Source organism: Phoenix dactylifera, chromosome 6, assembly GCF_009389715.1.
Source record: "Phoenix dactylifera cultivar Barhee BC4 chromosome 6, palm_55x_up_171113_PBpolish2nd_filt_p, whole genome shotgun sequence".
Taxonomy (NCBI): domain Eukaryota; kingdom Viridiplantae; phylum Streptophyta; class Magnoliopsida; order Arecales; family Arecaceae; genus Phoenix; species Phoenix dactylifera.
The window spans coordinates 862,089-877,372 of record NC_052397.1 but is presented as its reverse complement, the minus strand read 5'-3'; the positions used below and the strand labels follow the sequence as shown (position 1 = coordinate 877,372).

Here is a 15,284-nt window from a genome sequence, read left to right as displayed (position 1 = left end):
ACTCTAATGGAAAATAAATAGGACTTTTGAGCAACTGATCATGATACTTGCCAACAGCAAATCCATTGGCTCCTATAAGGTTTATCACAATCCGACTTATCATAATAATTGCCAGCTGTATCCTGCATTGCATTAGTTTGCAATGTAGATGCCCTCTTTTATAAACATACCTAGATTGTCTATCTTAATGCGGGCCTTATCGCAATAATAAAGTTGCTCCATTATGACCTGGGGATTATGAGTTTAAAATACGAAAACATGATCCCTACATACGGGGATAAGGCTGCATACATGTTTGACTAGGATAAGGTTCCATACATCTAACCCTCCCGAGACCCTGCAATGGTGAGAGCCTCATACACTGTGATGCCTTTTATCTAGATTGTCAACCTAGATCCAGTAAAGCGATTTGCAACAAAAGGAGAATGGTTAAATCAAGGTTCGTTTTCTCGGTCATCTTGATACGGTATCTGTATGCCCGGTATAGGAGTTAGTTCAGCATACCAAGACTCAGTATGCCTTTCGTACCGCACACTTATTCTCAAGGCTACAAATGGGTCGGGTTAACCCAAGACCCGACCCGACCTACTTAAACCCAATCCGAATCCGATTTAAGGATCCACGGGACTAGGTTGGATTTCAAATTTGGATCCATTCCACATTTTGGGTCGGTTTTGGATTTATTGAGTTTTGACCCGACACGACCCGAGTGTTATATAGGTCTAATTTGGATCTTCTAACCTATTACCCGACCCGAACACAATATACCCATTAACCCGAGGTAAGTGGGGGTAGTGTTAAGCTGGTCTACTATCTACAATCTCCTCTCTTGAAATCCCGATTAGAGATAAGTCCTATATAATAGAGGCATCTATCATCAATTAATTGGTTTGAAATAAATGGTGCCATCATCGCACCAACCCAAGCATTTTGATCTAATTTTATTCACATGACATAGGGGATGTTGTGGCAAACTAGATAGCTAAGTGATCCTTGGATCGAAAGTTCGACTTTTAGATTATAAATTGATACACTGTGATTGACTTGGCATTCTATCCATGCTCTATTTCAATCCATTAGATATCTTTTACCATAATACTTTGTATAACCCATAGGGAATGCTCAACTTTTGAAACTCTTTTCAATAATTTTCTGTGCTTTGTTGAAAAAATTATCATGCTAAATATGTCATAACATGCTTCCAAAGAGATTCATGTCTTATGATGAAGCTAGGATTTCCTTTTAACCAAATTTAACCCTTTCAATTTAGAACTCTATATGTGTGACCTAGATCCGACTTGGACCCAAATTTTTCAAGTTGGGACCGGGTTATGCATGGATCCAACCGAATCCAAATGATCCATTGGATCAAAAATTTTAGCTGTGGATCAAACTCGATCCAACCCTATCTTCTATTGGGTTGGATATGGATCCAACATTAGGACCCGAACAAGGAATTGGGTTGAGTCGGAATCATTCATAACTTGGTCCAACCCGACCCATTTGCACCCCCACCTATTTGGTACCGATACGGTACGTACAATCGGTATGCACCAGTACCGATCGGTACGACATACCATGGCTTGAACAAAATAGAAATTGCCACGCATAAGTTAAAAAAAAAATGAAAATGGAGTAGACATGCAAGTTGGTTAGATGCCAAGAGGCTTACCAATGCAGCCAATTCCGTTGCCAAACACTTCCTTGCTCTCTCAACGTACTCACGAGCTTCATCATACTAGAAAAAAATAGAGCATCTTTAGAAATGTTATGCAGTGAAAATTAGAAAAAGAAGAAAGGAAACCATGAAAATTAGAAAAAGAAGAAAGGAAACCATGGGGCACCTTTTCACGACGAACTGCAAGAACAGCCCTAAAGAAAGCACCATTGCTGCTTCCATCACCACTGGCAGCGGTGTTACCTAAGATCCGAAGCTTGCTTTCATCCCCATCATCCAACCGAGAAACATATTCAGCCATCTGATCCCATTCTCCCATATTCCAAGCAGCATTAGCAGCCTAAGACAACAGCATCAAATTTTAAAAAGGGGAGGAAGGGTTGAATAAAAACATGAGAGAAATGTATAATAGCTTAAACAGCTAAGATTTATTAAATCCGATAACAAACCATTGGAGCCATTTCCAATCGAGCCGAGGGTTCTGCAGCAGTCCACTGCTCTCTGCATAAGGCATTAAGCTCTTCCCACCGAGCTAAGGCAGCAAGACAACGCATTCGTCCTAGAACCATGTGAACAGTAAACGTCAGCAGCACATTCAAGTACTCATCCTCTAAAAAATTTCCAAGGTGTTTGCCGAAGATGCTAGAAAAATTCTTTAAATATCATATAGCTGCAACTTAGTGAGAATTTTTCCAACTTTTTAAAAGGCATAACTTTTCACAGAAATATCGCATTTCCATGACCGTGGATTCATTTAAAAAGAACATTCAGGATCTCTGATTGATATTTCACAGCCTTAGTGAAATTCCAATATTTTCTAGGTCAAAAAGTAGTCAAAACCTAGACTTGTGCCACAAAAAGGAAAAAAAGAAATCTAACCCACCTGATTTGTGCTAAAAAATCTAGTTCCTTCCCCTGCAACAATCACTAGCAGCCGCTAGCCAAAACACCTCCCCCCCCCCCCTCTCTCTCTCTCTCTCTCTCTCCCCTAGACGACCTGGAGTCGCCGCCTCTCTCTCCTCCCTAACCAACTAGAACCCTCCTCACTCTATTGGCAAGCCAAGAACCAACCAAGCCCCCAGGCAGCAAGCCAGAATCCCCTCCTCTCTCCCTCCACCCCCCTTTCTCCTTGTTAGCCCAGAGTTCACCCCCTGCAGAAACTCCCTCATGCCACTCTTTCTCTCACACACTCACATGCCCCCCCTAACTGATTGAGTCAGGTCTAGTCAGACCAAGCCTGACCAGCCCAACATACCCAGGTCAGATAGGGTAGGGCCCAGGCGCTATCTTTTTTCTATCAGACGGGGGACGAGCCTGGGTTTTCAGCCCCAAGGAAGACCAGCCTGGTTTTGGTCCTGGTCACTTGGTCTTGCTTCGAGACTTCGGTCCAGCCCCAACCAGACCATGCCCAGCAGATGCTCAGGTCTAGTAAAAGCTGTAGTTATAATTTTGTAACAAATTTTTACCGATTTTTGAAATTTTAGCCATATTAGGAGTCCTTTAGAGAGTAGTTTAGATGACCAAGATTTATTTGCAATGATTGCTTCTAGATAGAAAGTTTATTCACTAATCTATGTATAGTTTAGATATATAATTGAATCATGATTAGTTCATTTACTTTTGCAAAATGAATCAACAATTAGCAAACAATCCTGCTGATTAGAATATAAATATCCATCTATTAATTACTTTCTCCATCGAATGCATCATAATAGTACAAAAATGTATCAACCAAATATGCCAAATAATAATGACCATTCATTATCCAATACTGACCTAATGTGGCATCTAAGTTATGAAGTGGACTTGATGCCTGAGATGATTTTAAAGTGTATGCTTTCAGTGCATCATCCCATCGCTGCAACTTTTCATACCTTAAATAAACCCATTGTAAACCACAATGTCAGTAGAGAAACAAAAATTGCTCTTATTTGTAAAAAGTTGCTATTACTTGAAGAGGGAAAGGGAGGAGGGAGAAGAGAGGGAGAGGAAGGGAGGAGGTGAGGGGGGAGAGATAGAGATAGATAGAGAGAGAGAGAGAGAGCAAATCAACAATAAAATTTTAGAAAATAATATTTTTGAAACTATTATTATAATATCTAAAGTATACCAAGACTCCTTTAGTTGAACATCCAGATGTTGCTGGGCATATGTTAGTATTCCAACAGCAGCCTGCCAAAGTAAATTTTCATAAAAGACATAAGTAGACAAAAGGACAAGAGGAAACTATGACCATACTACTATTAGAAGAGCATATATGGGAGCTTAAGACCATACTGCTAACAATAAGAGATGAAAATGAAATGATACAGCGCGTTCAACCCAAAAACACAAAGACAAACCTCATGTTGGTGTAACTGATTATTAATATGAATAAGAGACTCAACCACAGTAACAGGATTGGCACCCATCTTCTTGGAACGTGCAGCTTCAAACTCCATTTCTTTGTAGTGAAGGGCTTTTGCAAATGCTCGGCACTGGGGCAAAAATACGTCCACAAAATATGACATGCAAGATGAAATGTTTCACAGCAATTTCAATGTAATTATATAAATATAAAATGCAAACCTTCTCAGCAAGAGCACCAAGCAATCTGGTGTCAATTGGAAGAGGTTTCTCATCATGTTCCATAAACTCTGCCTGGTCAGCAATAACAAAAGTCAGTTCCAGTACCAGACTTGATGGCATGCTGGGTTGATCCATAAAGGAGAAAAAATTACCAAGTTTAGTAGCGTAGCAAGAATTTCAGGAGGAATATTTTGGGATGAGAAGGCTGTCTTAAGATTCCTGACTAACTGCTCCTGGGAAGTTTCATTCATATGCGCCCAGCAGCTTGCGAAACCAGCAGCAAATAATTCTCTCCCAACAGAAGGCTGTATATTCTCTGTCAGAACAATAAATGCTAAATAGAATAAATCAGGCCAAATGATTGCCACACCTGCAACTGTGCAAGTCGTGCACAGGTACGTAAAGCCGGGGATGGAGATTCTTTGAGCAGTTCAATGCTAAAATGCCTCATCCACTCAGCCCAGTCTTCCTTGGTACTCCTTTGAGAAGCCTCACCAGCGGTTCTTAATCGAACATCATTAACCTATAACAAGTCAACTACTAGTCATGCAACTTTCTCTGCTGATCAATGAGAAAATATATTTCAATCAACTGCCCTCATAAGAAAAGCAAATTTAAAAGGATGGTTGATTCGTTACTCTAGGCGTGTTATATAGTTATAGAAGTCCAAAGAAATTTGTCCCGCTCAACATATAAAAGTGCATATTAGAGTTCTTTTTCAGAGAAAAAGCAATGACAATCTATAGAGAGTTTTACAAATTTAGTTCCAACCCCAAATATCAGAGTAGATGCAAATCAATAAATACATGCATATGTATCTACATAGACCGATTGGTCGAGAAGGTATATATGGATGTGTATCGGTAAATATATAGATAGATAATTAAATATAGACATTATAAATGAATTAACAGTTGTTCCAATAAAGAACAATGTGGAAAATGAACCAGGAGCACTAAAAGGAATTGGCAAGCACAAAGCCAGGCAAATTGGACTCAGAGGAAGGACATTCCTTTACAAAATTGGACCCCTGTAGTAGTTAATAATGTGCTTATGCTTTGATGCCAGCACAAAAAGAACTTAAGTATCAAAGATGAAACAGTCAAACACGATAAACAGCCTAATAATAATTCATTTGAGATTATCACAGTAGATAGCAGTGTCAAACATCCCTCAACATTTAGATATTACAATCTTACTAAATGCTTAACAAAGAAAGCTCTGTCATACATGCACACATACATACACACACATGCATGCATATTACATGTACATATATATACTATATGCATAAGAATTTTCAATAATGCTACATCCAAACATTCATTTGATGTATATAATCAAGTAAAGACATCAAAACTCGTTTATCTTATTAATACAAATCCAAAGCCTCTTTAACTGCATCTAGATATTTCCAAACAAAGAGTTTGAATGGAAGTTTGAGTATATTAAAGAACAAAATAACTTATGATAGCAGATTTCATTTTTGCACATCATATACCAATTATATGAGTTGAGAGAGCAACACATAGAAATGCCTAGGAAAAGGTATTCAATATATATCAAACAATTTAGCAGATCCAATTCATATTTTCCATTACAGAAGTCTATTAAGAGACTAGCAAACAATAAGTAGCCAGGCAGTAGTCGGTATCTAAGACAAATAAACTCGTTCAGATGTCAAACAAGAAATGCATAAGAAGATATTACCAGACTAATGTCTAAGAATATAAGAGAGGAAACAAGAAAATATTACTTGATGGCTTCTCAATTGCCTGTGCATCTCAGTCTCCTCCTCGTATGGGTCAGTATCCATGTCGTCAACTGGATCACTGATGACCTCAACAGGAAGACGCCGAGTAAACTTTTGCACAGACAAACTCTCTAAAATAAGTGGCTCACGCCTTCTTAGGCGGCTTTCAATCTCATCGAACTCTCTATGCTGAGATATGAGAAAAATCATTACCAATTGTCAAAAGCTCAACGGCTTCATGAAATCAAATCAAGAAACGAAGAGGTCACCTGCAAATGGTGTTTCAAAAGCAATTTGTGGATTGATGGTATAAAGATAGTGAAATCTTCCCCTAGGGCATGTGCGAGGCAGCACAGAGCATCAGCAGCATCCCTTCTTAGATCATCATTGTTCCTAAGCAATATAATAATCCAAGTTAAAATGGAAGATAGGTTGCACATAGATAAAAAGGATGTCTAGTTCGTTCTAAGTGAAATAAATTACTAAAATTGAGCCATACTTTTCATGGTCGACAAAACAAATTCAACTAATCTGACTACTTCCTAGATTTTGAAATTATTTTTGAACTTAATGACATCACAAGGAATTCCTTGGCAACTGCTAGAGCATGCTGATGCAGAAACTTGCTACTGTATGTATTCTTATGATTATTATATTTAGAATTTGAGGTGTATATTTGATTAAGTTTTTTTTTTCTCTGCCTTTAAATAATAGGGCCATAGGGCAGAGATTACATGGCATCTTCCAAAAGATCGATAAGCATAGGATGACTCCAAATGCAATAACCATACACAATGATATCTCGCTAGTACTCAGGCATGGGATGCCTATGTTTACAAAGCCAAATCCATTCTTCAGCATGTTACTTCCCAACTGAATGCAATAGAAAACATCGTGCACATCTTTGCTGACACGGTGATTATTTTGCAAAAATGAGTTATTTACTGCAGTAAGAAAATGGTAAATGGAATGACACAAAACCAAGAAAAATTAAAAGCAACACTGGTGCATGTTACAGTTTAAGATTGTAATGTTTAAGGATAGAAACATAATTTAACTCATTCAACATGTAACTGAACTCTCTTAGGCCTCTCTATTAAAACCTAAATCAACTCCCACAATCCAATGGTTGCAAAATATGAGTTTCCCTCCCTTAGCAGTGTGTTGACTAATAAAATTTTGAAATTGAAGGGTTTAACTGGGATGAATATTATTTTTTAAAAACAATCATTTCATACTCCTATTGGAATTATGGACAACCATATATGGGAACCAATTCTCTCACAAGAAAGCAATAACAGTTTTTGCGGGTACATGCAAAATTACTCTACCATGTCTTCTTCAAATGCCATAATTGATGGGAAAGGTTTGGATGATCATAATGACTCTTCCATTTTTCCTTACTAAAATATTGTTGATTCATAAATTTTACAATACTTTTCTGAAGATATACTACTGTTATCATGCACATTGTGTCTTGCACGAGTTCAATCTAATCCTTGCATAGAACAAGTCAACCATCTCTCAGACGGTAGAACATGAGAATTACCTTCTTTAAGCAAGGGTTTTCCAAGTTATTAACATATTATTGTGATAAAGTTTAGCTCTGTTATCCCTTTTTCCCCATTGCAAGCTAATTTCTTCCCTTTCAAATTTATCCTCTCTTTTTTCGACAGATTATCCTCTTTTAAACAACATAAATTTGAAGCTCTCATCATCTCGCACCCTGCGTTGCCCTCACTATAGTGTGTATGAAGAAAAATTCAATGTAAAATATAACAAAGAAATATCACATAAACCAGGCAAAAAGGAAATAGGGCTGATTTAATTTTCAGTAATATAGACAAAAAATATTTTACCAAAATGTAATTTAACCTGATTTATCATACATAAAAACCAAAATTAGGTTTAGGATATTATATATGTGAGTACAACATCAAATTACAAAAAGCAGTACAAAATTGTGATATCTTACCCATCTAAGACAAGAATCAAATGATGCACTAGAGCTGAAACATGACCGGTGACCTGAATCCAAGATTAAAAAAAAATGTGGTCATGATCAGATCAACAGATAAGGAGAGAAAAATGAATTTGAAAATTTCTACGTAAAGTAAAAATACCTGATTTCATTGTTTTAGAGCTTTTAAAAATTTCCATTGCAAAACCACATTCTCAGAATCTCAGTTATATAAAATCACAAATTTGAATTTCAAAATCCATATGAAATTGTGAAATATCGTTATTTTGCTGTAAATTTCTACAAGACTCAACAAAAATCAAGATTTCAATAAGTCGAAACCAAATCACTAAACTAAAAAGAGGTTGATTATAACCTGTACTCGAGGTATGAGCTTGGTCAGAGTATTAATAGCACGATGCTTTATATCAACCGAGGCATCAACCTTAAATAAACGAATAAGTGCAGGAAGAAGTAAGTGCATGTGTTCGTCCAAGGTTCCTACAAAACATTTACCATACATCAGAGGGATTTGGAGCGGCCAGATACTCATAAATAGTATTTTTAACAGGTAAATAAGAAAGAGCAAGCAATATATGGAGAGTGAATCAAGAATACCAACCACCAAACACTTCAAGAGTGTGTAAAATATCAGGAACATGGCTACAATCATTGCAACGTTCAGCATCAGTTAGAATTTGTATACAGCATGGAAGAATGTCTGGTAGATATGTTCTGAATTCATCATTTAAAGCTAGGCAAAGTTGCTCCACAAGGTGAAGTATCTGTACAAGAAGAGGAACCATTTTTCAAGAGCATAGAAAATACAACAGAAAACTTCAAGCATACTTCAAAAATGGAAGGAAAGAGGGAAACGGATCTAACAAGTGAGCAAGACAAAATTTCGCTTAGCCGACACATGGTGCCTCCCAAGGGTTCCTGACCTAACCTTCTAAGCCATGCACATTGCTCAAGTCCATATGCATCCAATGTCGTGCAGTATATAGAGTATATGCAGCAATACTAGCAGTGGTCAATCAATTCATGGGTTTCCCTCAACAAAGGCACTACTTACATAATACCTAGAAATTTAATCTGGCAGCCAATGAAAACATGTATGAGCCTACTTAACATTCAGTCTAGGGTAGAGGATTTTCTACATCAGCATATTGTAATTACTTCTTTAGGTGTAATACTACTAGTATGGTATACCCATAGCACCAATAATTAAGGATTACTTGTTTAATTTGTGGTATGTTTCATTGTGGTAATACTTGTTTAATAGTGTACAAAATATCGTACGCATCTTTAGCTTTTTCCTATTTTGAGTTGCTAATGACTTAGTATGGTGGTGTTGCATATCATATCACTTTTAAATTATACATTGCATAACACATAGTATTTAACAGCATATATGTAATGGTTAATGACAATAAAAATACTATATGTTACTTTGATTTCTATTTTTTTATAAGACAACAATCCAGTCATTTAGAAAAAGGTTTGAATTGGTTTAAAGAAAGAAAAAAAACATGGAACACCCCTTTTATAGCTTATCTAAAGCATCCCAGTACAATGGACCGTGCATTTGTGTGCCAGCCTATGCCGCCAAGTACAGCAAGAGACATACTGTGCCAGCAAGAGACATACTGTGCCAGCACTTGGTCAGCACTCACATCGCGGGCAGTACTTAAATCTTGGTTTTATCTAAGGTTTTATGCCAAGCACCCTCATGTTCACTCCCCACCTAGATAAAAGTCCCCACTAACTGACCATATAATGCCTAGACCGTGTTCATGTGGCTAGCATGACATTCAAACTTGTTGAACTTTTTCATTTCAGCCCACCGTGCAGCATACATCAATGCCTTCAAACAAACTTCACTTTGTTTCCTTGTTTCCTAATTTGCTAGTTGTTAGAGTAATGGATCCAATAATGTTGTAGCAATTCTATTATCAATATCCCATCACTGCTTTTTTTTCTTCATGGATTATTCATGTTTCTAAAAGATTAAGAAGAATATTGGCTCCATCTAACAATATGGAAATCAGCAATAGCTTATATTGTTATGAAGGCTATCTAGCTAGGGCTCATTTCCAAAATGGGTGTCACAATCACATACACAAGTGAACAGCAAAATATTGCGCCATAACCAACAATCCAGATTTATCTAAACTATTTGGGGTTATTTGCAGTTGCCTTTATATATCCTCATTTGCTAAGTGTTCCTATTGAGGGCCCCTTCTAATGTTATTTTATCTTTCAAGCATTTCCATATCTTTTCTCACAACCTCCATCCATGTTACCTTAGGTCTTCCCCTCCTGTTCTTGGATCCTTCAACATAAATTAAAGTACCTCTACTTATTAGAGCCCCCTCAAATTTCTGTTCCATATGCCTATACCATCTCAATCAATTTTCCATCACTTTTGTCCTCAATTTGTGCAACTCCTACAGCCCTATAGTACATTACAATATAACTTTGTTGACCAAACTACTCAAAACTTCAGAAAAACCAATACCATTGAATGCTTTTCTATATTCATCCTGCAAATTCCAGCCTTTATCCACATATATACTTCCATATGGAACCAACAGGGCATGTACTATTCTAATCATCCTAACAATAGTTCTTCTAACTCAGGAAGGAACATATTCTATTCTAATTTTGCATATCAAGATATTGCACTATTAGCTACAAAATAAATGCCACCGTATAACTTTTACCGAAATAAGGATTGTCATAATATCTAATAATAAAGAAGGATGCCTAACCAAATTATTGGATTGAAGAATCAGGAAGCAAGTGAAAGAGCAAGAGAAAGATTTTAAAAATGGGTATGCCTTATTCTTGCAAGTCAAAAGAGGACATGCTGAACCAAGATTCGTCGTCTCAGTACCGGACCCCATATCGGTGCCACTAGCATAGTGTTGGTACGAAATTTTTTTAGCGTATCGAGTGCCGATACGCCACCCGTACAGGATACCGGTACCGAACCAGTACGGTACGCTCTGTATCGTCCGGTTCGGGCCAGTATGCCATACCATGTACTGAACCACTTAGAAATTTGGATCTATATGTCACCTTACAAAACCAGATTGTTAATGTAGGTGTCAATATCAGGAGATATTAGGGTCCAATTTGTGTAACAACATGCATAGCATTTGCTTGATGGAAATGGTAAGCCTACACGCACAAATATTTTTTTATATTTACGTAGCTCGGAGAGTTCAAAATTATCCAAACCCAGGGTAGTTCAGGATCATATTCAATAATTTAGCAGCAAAGTTAAGTCCTGTTAAGCTGCACTATAAGGGAACACAACTCAAACTGTATGAATTTCCTTGAAACAAGCCAAGCGTACAAGCATATAAAACCAAAGGTTCTCATGCATGTAGATGACACTTAACATTAATTCGGTTAAAATGAGTACAAAAATGCAGGCAGAAAGAAATTATCTTTACCGGGGAACCAAGCACAGAACGGTTGGTTGCAGGCAAACTAAAAGATGAAGACCAAAGTTCAGAAATGAGGGAAAGCAACTCCGGTAAATACTTCCGTATATGCTGCACAAGTTAAATCTTTGCATCAAACCGTCTTGAAAACCTCAAAAAAAGTACACTCATGGAATGAGAACAAGCCACTCAAAAACCACCACCCATACCTGGCGCACAATAGATACCAATGTTCCAAGCTTCCAAGTTATGTACTCTTTCAAACCATCTTCACATGTGCGAACAGCATGGAAAAGGTCAGGTAGAACCTACAGAGATAAAGAGTAAACCAAATGTACAATTTTAAGCATGATGCCATAACTTCAGACCACTACAAAAATATCAGATGATGAGAAACAATATTGCAATCATAAAGGAATTGGAAGTATTTTTGCAGAATGTTCTTAATCCATTGGTAAGTTTGGTCCAGTAAGGAGTATCTTAAACATGCTGGCTGGAACCTAATATTTCTTTTTATTTTTTGTCTTATAGACAATATTAAAATGAAAAACTCCCAGAGGAGGCTTTCTTGGGGCTCCAGAAAAAGGTCGTCTTGTTTAATTAGAAAGTCCTGATAAGATTCAAATACTAGGGAGAACAAAAGAGATGGCTGCAGGAATCTTTAGAGGAATTTATTTTCCATCTTTAATAAACATATAGGGGAAATTGACTGCCAGCCCTTTGGCTTTCATTAAACAATTAGGGCTTGTTGACGAAAAAAACTATTCATGGCCCTCACTTCTGATGAACATTTAATTTGTCTACTCCCTGGCCTGTGTATAGGCGCGTATAAAACAACGAAAAAGTGCATACACAAAGTAACAAGGCACAACTAGCCAGACCGTGGTCATTATATGCCAGTTAAACAAGGAGATGCAAATAAATTACCCATTCATAAAAGGACCCTGCATTAAAATGCATACAGAAGACTTGCTACCAAGGCTTCACATTTGCCTATAGCCATTCAAAATAAAGAGAATAAGCTAGATTTGAATGAGAAAATAAAAGGAAGGGCCTAAGCCAAGGTTCAACCCTCTCCTTCCCCTCCCTCGTCCCTCTCTTTCCATCTCATTTCCCTTCTATACAATCCTACCTATGCTGTCTTGTCCACCCATTTCTTCAGTATTTCACTTTTCATTGTTTTCTGTAAATATGTTTATTGAGATATGTTTTACAACATATTTATTTCTTCATATTCCAGTTGATTCTTTGTTAATTTTTAAAACCTCAAATTAATCTCAGACCATAACATTTGTAGCTGCTTCTTTCTCCATTTTTCCCTTGAAGATCCAGTGTCGTTTTCACAGATTTGCACGCAGCAGGCCATAAAACCATGAGATTCAATTACAGAACAACAATGAATCATATCCTTACCCCAAACATATCCTTCCTAACAGGCATCCCTGTACTCTAAACTCTAGGATAGATTTTTTTCACTTCTCATTTATCATAATATCTAGCATTCCCTGCTTCTGTCCCATTTACGGAAACTAGAAAGCAAGCCAAAACAAATAATTTAACATTAGACCAGAACTTTCTTGGGTCCAGCAAGACATACACAGGCCATCTCTCACTGGTCTTGCAGCAACAACATCATAATTTACCTGTTCTTTTCTTTTCTTGCCAAAAGTCCTGTTTCTTAATATTATATGCAATTCTTAATTATTTCTAATGAAGTAAATATTGCAAGCTAATACATATCGTCTGGATGATTGCTAAATGGACACATTAGGGCAGACTCCAGTTGTTTAACCAAGTATGATTTCTTAATTTAGCCCTATTGTTAATTTAGAATTTACCTAGCAAAAAGAAAATAGAGGGGAAAAGAGGATTCATAATTGATTTATGAAAGGGAAGAACAACTTGTGCATGGGAGTAAAATATAGATAATCTCACCTTTGGTAGGTATGGAACACAGCCTAGGCCCATTGACTAGTTTCAGAACAAGAAACAAACACAAGTTAGATAGCCAAAAGAATGTGATAAAGTAAATGACTTCAAACAATATCCACTTCTAGAAAGCATACCTTAAATATGAACATAAGAGAACCCACCACCTTTTGGTGATAACTTGAAAGAGAGGGATCTCGAAGAATTCTCATAAGAGAACTAATAGCAACCTATTCATTGCAAATCCAATTTTAGATAGCTAAGGAAAAAAGCAATGCCATTCTCACAAAGCAAATCTTCTTTTCTTTTTTTTTTAAGTGTGTGGAATGCATCGAATGGGACCACAATTGAATTTCCTCAACAAGATACATGCACAAAGCAAACATTACCGTGGAATAATAATCTTCCGAAGCTGCGAAAGATGGCCAAAGTTCTGTAGGTAGCTCTTCCATGGAAACAATATGCTGACCAGTATCACTTGCAGCACGAGAAACTTCTCCATGTGAACCAGGCAATTTCTGCTGATTGCGCTTATGTATATGAGGATCTAAAGCACCCATAATCCCTAAAACCTGCAAGATGACAATCAAAACCCAAACGCACAAACCATTCCATGATTCTCAAAGAGTAACATAAATCATAATGGTATACCTTTAAAACTTCTCGTCTGGTTGACCATGCCAACTCCCCATTCAACAATTTTAAGAGTAAACCAAGCAACAGCGGGTACTCATTGTATGGGGAAATAACATAGCTGAATGTATAGAACATTGGTTATTCAAAGTTTCAATATAAACAGATTACCTAAACCTCAGTTGGCATAAATAACAGATAAAGTTGGATTTTGCTTTAAAATAACTTGCATTCCTAGTCTAATGCAAAAAAAATAATCATCGATTGAAGGATCCATCGTGATTTTTAAGTTTTAACCTTACAAAGTACCTGAAAATACAACATTATGAAATATTTTCAACAAATGGATGATCTGAGACTTTCAGATTTATTAAATTGTGTGTCTCAACTTTCAACCATGCCACGTATATATTATTACTCTTAATGCTTTTCACCTTCCTCATCTTTCTTCCCCTTAGTCCCTCATTGTCTTCTCTTTTTATCCTTTCATCAAGCAACTGTAGGTACTCCTTGTATGAAGAAATAACATTGCTGAACATAAAGATCGTTGGTTATTCAAAGGTCCAGTATAAATAGATTACCTAAAGCACAGTTGGCATAAATAACATATGAAGTTGGATTTTGCTTTTAAAGAACTTGCATTCCTAGTCTGAAAAAAAAAAATCATCAATTGAAGGATCCATTGTAATTTTTAAAGTTTTAACCTTACAAAACATCTGAAAATACAACATTATGATATACTTTCAACAAACGCAGGATATGAGACTTCTAGATTTACTAAATTGTGTGCCTTAACCATGCCAAGTATATATTATTAGTATTAAATCTTAATGCTTTTCACCTTCCTCATCTTTGTTTCCCTTAGTCTCTCATTGTCTTCTCTTTTTATTTTTTCATCCTATCTAGCATGTCAGTTACAATCTAATCGACAAATGCACCAGTTACAGATTCAGGTACCAGTTGATTACCAATTGACTATTTGACCACCTTGAGAATCTTGGCACCAGAATAGGTGAAAGTGGAACGGTCAAAACACCTAGGAGAAGACCAAAAAAAAATGGTCAGAAGTATGGCAGAGGGATCTAAAGAAATTGTTCCAATTGGATGTCAGATTTTTCTGGTAGGAACTAATGCAGAAGGACCCTTGAAGCACCACAATAAATCAGCTAAGTTTTGTTGCAACGTCTCTTCTGGGCAAACAAATGATATGTTCTTTGATTCTCTCTTAATGATGAATTAACTTCGATGCCCTGAATAAGATGGCATTCCATTTTTATTTGTTATCAATCTTTTATATCAAATGAAGTT

General features: G+C 36.8%; 1 protein-coding gene across 3 annotated transcripts in view; it reads right to left on the bottom strand.

The window, feature by feature from the left end:
* The window catches only part of LOC103698521 (serine/threonine-protein kinase TOR), a 60,115-nt gene that overhangs the window by 26,228 nt on the left and 18,603 nt on the right, over positions 1–15,284 (bottom strand). For all 3 annotated transcript variants that reach the window (XM_039127048.1, XM_039127047.1, XM_039127046.1), the window contains 20 exons: positions 13,995–14,097; positions 13,733–13,915; positions 13,481–13,573; positions 13,350–13,385; positions 11,624–11,722; positions 11,424–11,525; positions 8,582–8,744; positions 8,336–8,460; positions 7,975–8,027; positions 6,269–6,392; positions 6,003–6,188; positions 4,617–4,769; positions 4,399–4,551; positions 4,247–4,318; positions 4,021–4,155; positions 3,789–3,850; positions 3,455–3,552; positions 2,128–2,237; positions 1,845–2,018; positions 1,673–1,738 (listed from right to left, as the gene is read on the bottom strand). In XM_039127048.1, coding sequence (XP_038982976.1) covers positions 1,673–1,738; positions 1,845–2,018; positions 2,128–2,237; positions 3,455–3,552; positions 3,789–3,850; positions 4,021–4,155; positions 4,247–4,318; positions 4,399–4,551; positions 4,617–4,769; positions 6,003–6,188; positions 6,269–6,392; positions 7,975–8,027; positions 8,336–8,460; positions 8,582–8,744; positions 11,424–11,525; positions 11,624–11,722; positions 13,350–13,385; positions 13,481–13,573; positions 13,733–13,915; positions 13,995–14,097 — 2,290 coding nt within the window. The remainder of the gene's footprint in view (positions 1–1,672; positions 1,739–1,844; positions 2,019–2,127; positions 2,238–3,454; positions 3,553–3,788; positions 3,851–4,020; positions 4,156–4,246; positions 4,319–4,398; positions 4,552–4,616; positions 4,770–6,002; positions 6,189–6,268; positions 6,393–7,974; positions 8,028–8,335; positions 8,461–8,581; positions 8,745–11,423; positions 11,526–11,623; positions 11,723–13,349; positions 13,386–13,480; positions 13,574–13,732; positions 13,916–13,994; positions 14,098–15,284) is intronic.